The 5,820-nt window shown below is 39.3% G+C and overlaps 1 protein-coding gene across 1 annotated transcript; it reads left to right on the forward strand.

The window, feature by feature from the left end:
- Nucleotides 1–386: 386 nt before the first annotated feature.
- Nucleotides 387–4,561, forward strand: LOC110908601 (wall-associated receptor kinase-like 1). Its single transcript, XM_022153542.2, has 4 exons — nucleotides 387–751; nucleotides 1,960–2,724; nucleotides 2,807–2,962; nucleotides 3,265–4,561. The coding sequence occupies exons 1-4, from the start codon at nucleotides 427–429 to the stop codon at nucleotides 4,428–4,430; spliced, it is 2,412 nt and encodes an 803-aa protein (XP_022009234.1). The 5' UTR covers nucleotides 387–426; the 3' UTR covers nucleotides 4,431–4,561.
- The last annotated feature ends 1,259 nt before the right edge of the window (nucleotides 4,562–5,820 follow it).

Consider the following 5,820-nt stretch of genomic DNA (forward strand, 5'->3'; position numbering starts at 1 on the left):
GGTTTTTTTGAAAAAAGAATAATTTTTACCATTAAACCTTCATTCCAAACTGCTATGGCTAGCAACTATAGCTAACGGTCAAAATGAAGGTCTAATCTTGGCTAGCCAGCTCACCCCGTTCACGTCAGGCTATATAGCGACGGTGGCTGGACAACGCCAACACCAATGCTGACACGAAGTAACTTAGCCAGTGTTGGCTGGCTTCCCCAGTCCAACCAACACTACCACTCCCCGCAGTCTAAGACTTTGATGTACCTCTCACCTAACATTAACTATATAAACAGTAATGTTTGTTTTTAATCCTACGTGTCATTCTAATTCTACGTAGCCAACAACGTGACCTGCTGACATGACTTATTTTTGATTTTATAACCCCACTCTCTCTCCCTCTCTCTCTATTCTATAACACCACCATCTACCAGCTTCATGACCCCCAGTCACACCATGAACAACCTTTCACCTCAATCACCCTTCACCACCACCGATCACACCTTCTCCCCTCCGCCCTCCTGCGACGAAATCACCGAACAAACATGGTACGGCAACATCCAGTACCACCTCAACATCTCTGCCATCGGCACCATCACCTGCCTCCTCATCTTCCTCTTAGTCAACCTCCGCAGCGACCACCGCCGCATGTCAGGCCCCGCCGCCATCGTTTTAAAGCTTCTTGCCGTCTGGCACGCCACCGGCTGCGAGATCGCCCGTCACTGCGGCGCAGATGCTGCTCAATTTCTTCGAATTGAAGGAGGTAGTTTTGTACTTGTAGTTTCGCATGCGGTTATTTCTGTTGCTGTTTTTTTTACCGTTGAATTTGTATGGTGGAAGTGTGGCTATGCTGGATCAGTTTTCGATGACTACTATTAGTCATATCAGTAAAGGTTGGAAGAAATACTCGTGGATCATGCCATCTGTGATAATAATTGACACACAGGATTAAATAACAAACAGAGTTAGTGTTTAGTTAATGGGGTTGATAGGTACGTACACCAAAGTGTTAAGTTGGGGTTGGTGAGATGCAAAGTGAAAGTTGGTTATGGCAGCGGCCAATTTTATTAATCTGGGTGATAAAATCCACTTCTCCTTCTTTTATTGGCAAGCAGATGTAAAAAAATTAGATTATCATTTATCTCTGAGTATGTTTTTAGGCTCACAGTGTATACTTACTACATCTTTTATCAAACAAATCTGATTGTTATTATATTATTATGTAGTGACTTCAAATTTTGTTACAAATAAATGAAGGGTGTACCTATTGGCATATTCAAATGCCTATATGCACACCAAAAAGGGCTTTTTTGTCCTATATGCACACCCTGCAGTGTCGAGCTGTGGCCAAAGCGCGGCGTTTTGGTCCCGTTAACCAGACAAAAGACTGACGGGTGTCTGACGGGTCTGTTGACTGGATCAAAACGCCGAGCTTTGGCCGCGTTTTGGTCTTGTCAACCAGACAAAAGACTGACCGGGTGTCTGGTTGACAGGATCAAAACGCGGCCAAAGCTCGGCGTTTTCATCCGGTCAACAAACCCGTTAGACACCCGTCAGTATTTGTCTGGTTGACCGGACCAAAATGCCACGCTTTGGGCTCGAAACTGCAGGGTGTGCATATAGAACAAAAAACCCTTTTTGGGCTGACTATCTACACACCAAGTGTGCAAATAGTCTCCCCATAAATGAATACGTGTTAGAATCTTTAAAAAAGGATCCAAGGCAAAATAAAATATTGATATAAAGCAAGTTTTATATTTAATAAACAGTATTCTAAATCTTATTATTAATAGTTTTTCTATAATCAACACATTCATATTGATGGCAAGCACTAGAAGTTGGACCATGTAAAGAAAAAGTATCATTAACATTTTTATATATCATTAAGCAATTCCCACTAACCATTGCTAACCACAATATTTCATCCTAACCTGTATTTACTCATTTTCCTTTCAATAACATCAATTGCAGCTTCAAAATACGCCAAGACAGGGTGCAACGATACGTGTGGGAACAATGTGACGATTCCATACCCTTTTGGAATTGGTGCGGATTGTTCTGTCAATGAATGGTACGTCGTTGAGTGCAAATCCTCGACGCCATATCTATCTGCACTCAACCACCTCGAAGTCTTGAGGGTGGACTTAAATAATCAAACAGTCATTCTTAATACGCCAAGAATCTCAAATTGCCAAAACTCAGTTCAGAATATGAGTCAGATCATGAGCATCGATCTTCATGGGAGCCCCTTCCTGTTCTGCAGTTATTACAATAGATTTCTTTTTAATGGATGTGGTAATGCGGTTATGATGGAAAACCGGAGTGTGCTCACCGGGTGTTCAACTTCTTGTCTGAATGACACTGTTAGTGAAAGAAACAATGACTGTTTTGGCATTAGTTGTTGCCAAACGACAATTCCTCATTTTATTAAGTCCTACACCATAAATCTCACGGGTCTGGGCAGAGATGGAGGTTGTGGGTATGCCTTCTTTGTGGAAATCGATTCATATCAAAAAGGAAGTTTTTCTATCCAATCTGTTGCAGCTAATGATGCTTTGATTCCAATGGCCCTTATGTGGACGCTTCCACATAGCACCAGACTAAATTGCTGTCGAGGAGCGGCGGATCATATGAATGTGGAACTGGATACGGGTAATGGTACTTTTGTGGAGACGCAGAAATGTTTCCGTCATAAAGGCTACAAGGGAAATCCTTACTTATTTGATGGATGTGAAGGTATTGTAGCATCTATTTAATTATGTTTTTATCAACTTGTTTCGCTGGCTTTTATTTACTTCTATGTATGATGTGTGTCTAGTAATTGAAGACTGTGCAAGCTGCCCTGGTGCCTCCTGTAACTATGATATAATATATGGTGGCGATGGCTCAAGCGTTAAAGTAATAAATTTCAGTTGTGGACCAAACCTGTCTCCATCAAGTTTTGGCAGCAAATCATCCATGGGTGTTATTATAGGTAATTTAAATTCGATCTCTTTGCTCGTGATGATTAGTATATGCGCACTTATCTTAAGTTCTTTAGCTGGTTCAAAATCTTTGTTAATTTGTCTAGAATGTTTTGCATCACAAGCATAATATATTGTATATATTGTATGTGCGTCCAAAATATGAAATAGGCGACGTTGTAGCATTGAAGGACAACTTCTATGTTCATAAACAAAGCAGAGAACAAAGAAGGCAGCAGAGCATGAACAATTTACTTATTTTCATAGGTTAAATTAGTTACTAACTTGCCATATTGTATTGTACTTGATTCAGGTGTTAGCATAAGTGTGGGTGTACTTTTTCTTCTGGCAGCCAGCTATGCATTGTACAAGTGGTTCAAGAAAACAAAAGAAAGGAGACAAAGAAAGAGATTCTTTAAACGAAATGGCGGTATACTTTTAAAGCAACAAGAAGAAGCTGACCCGTCTTTAGTTGGTAAAACCATACTTTTCACATCACATGAGCTAGAGAAGGCGACAGACAACTTCAATGAGAATAGAATTCTGGGTCGTGGAGGACAAGGTACAGTGTATAAAGGGATGTTGGTGGATGGTAGGATTGTGGCAATCAAGAAATCAAAGGTTATTGATGAGAGTCAATTAGAACAATTCATTAATGAGGTGGTTATTCTATCCCAAGTCAATCATAGAAACGTGGTCAAACTATTGGGATGTTGCTTAGAGACTGACGTCCCTTTGCTTGTTTCTGAATTCATTCCAAATGGCACCTTGTACGATCGACTTCACAAGGGAATAGACGGATACCCAATTTCTTTGAACATGAGATTACAGATAGCTACAGAGGTTGCAGGAGCACTTGCTTACTTGCATTCAGCTACTTCTATTCCAGTATACCATAGAGACATTAAAACATCTAATATACTTTTGGATGAGAAATACAGGGCAAAAGTTTCAGACTTTGGAACTTCTAAGTTTGTTTCAGTAGAGCAAACCCATTTGACTACCTTAGTCAAAGGTACGTTTGGCTACCTTGATCCTGAGTATTTCCAATCTAGTCAATTCACTGAAAAAAGTGATGTATATAGTTTTGGAGTTGTTTTAGTTGAACTCTTAACCGGAGAAAGGGCAATTTCCCAAACTAGATGTAGTGAACATAAAAGTTTGGCTACACACTTTAGGTTGGCTATGGAGGAAGGACGTGCAATGTCCATATTTGATGCAACGGTGATTAAGGAGGGTAGCACGGATGAGCTTATGGTTTTAGCTAGCCTGGCAATGCGATGCTTAAATTTGAGTGGAAGGTATAGACCAACAATGAAAGAAGTAGCTATAGAGCTAGAAGCTATACGAATGTCACACATTCCCTCTACCGTTCAAACTAATTCCGGACCCATGGTATATGAAAAGAACCTATCGTTTACAACATATACCGAAACACCTTCAAAAATGTTGAGTTTGAATGATAGCTTTAGCCAGTGACGCAAAACATCAAGTCATTAGTTGTTTAGTAAACTTACGTTGACATATGCTTCCACTGTGTGTAAGATAATAGCTTAAACGTTGTCGTAGATGCGTTAAATTCCATCACACTTACTCTTTTGCTTTTGCAACAATTGAGATTCAGTAATTTTTTTTTTCAAATTAGTAGATATGTGATGCAATGTACTATTATTGATCTCATATGAGTTATTCGTTGACGAACTAGTCTTTCTTTCACAAGCTTATATAGCTAGATTGTAGTCAGACTTATTCGGTTAGAGTTCTCGGTTCACAGTTTGATCTATTACAAACTACTAGACGTAAAACCCGTATAAAAACACGGATACACTACAAAAATATATATATATATATATATATATATATAAGGCAATGTTGTGTACTGTGCTGGTGGACTCGGTTCTCGGTTCATCAAACTATCTTGGGGGATCAAGTCCTGATCCAGCTACAATTTAACATTAGATTTAGAGTAAGATGAGAGATCTCCTCTGTGATAAAATAGAACATAATACAAACTGGGACTTTAGCAAGCAGCTAAACAGCCCTAATACTCCCACAACAGTACAGAATGAAATACAGCACGCCAAAAAACTAACCAAGACTAAATTCTTGAACCTCCTCCAATTGTCAAGACTTGAGCCTCCTTGTTACACGCCAGAAGGTCACAACCTTGATTTCTTCCACCTAACTCTTCCCATTGAAAAGTTTTTTGTTGCGATGCAGCCATAAAGTCCAAGTAGTTATAAAGTAAATGGCATACAATAGTTGTTCCTTTTTCTTATGCAGGCCTAAAGGCCTAAACTGAAGCAGTGCAAGATCATCTGATAGAAAGGTTGGAAGGTCGCCCTAATGGGAACTTTGGTCCACACGAACACCTACCACCAAAATGCCCGAGCAAACATACACGATACCAACAATACACAATTAATTGACTTGTTTAAACAAGTCTTGTTTGGTTTGATTCGGTCTCTTATGTAGGACTTGTTTTAAACCAAACCGTTAGATCCGGTTTGAACCAGACCATGAGCACCTCTAATATTGCAAGGTGTTAATCAAAATCCGATGCTCTTTTAACTATTTTCATGCTACACCAATCTTCAAACTTTTGCAAATCAAATCAATAGCTTTAAGAAAACAAGACATTAATTAAAAAAAAGTTATTTATGAATAAATAAACCAAGCCTTCTCTCATTTTTTTCTACAATTCATTAAGAGTTGGCTCCACAAGATCCCAGCCCCTTGGGTATTTAACCCTGTTTGTCTTCACCTAAGGCATGAATCCAACTGCAATTACCAATCTAACACCATAAATAATAATCATGTATTCCTAATACCTTTAGAATGTTTCTTCATGAATCCTGGAAAACACATC

This window comes from Helianthus annuus, chromosome 14, assembly GCF_002127325.2.
Source record: "Helianthus annuus cultivar XRQ/B chromosome 14, HanXRQr2.0-SUNRISE, whole genome shotgun sequence".
Classification (NCBI taxonomy): Eukaryota; Viridiplantae; Streptophyta; class Magnoliopsida; order Asterales; family Asteraceae; genus Helianthus; species Helianthus annuus.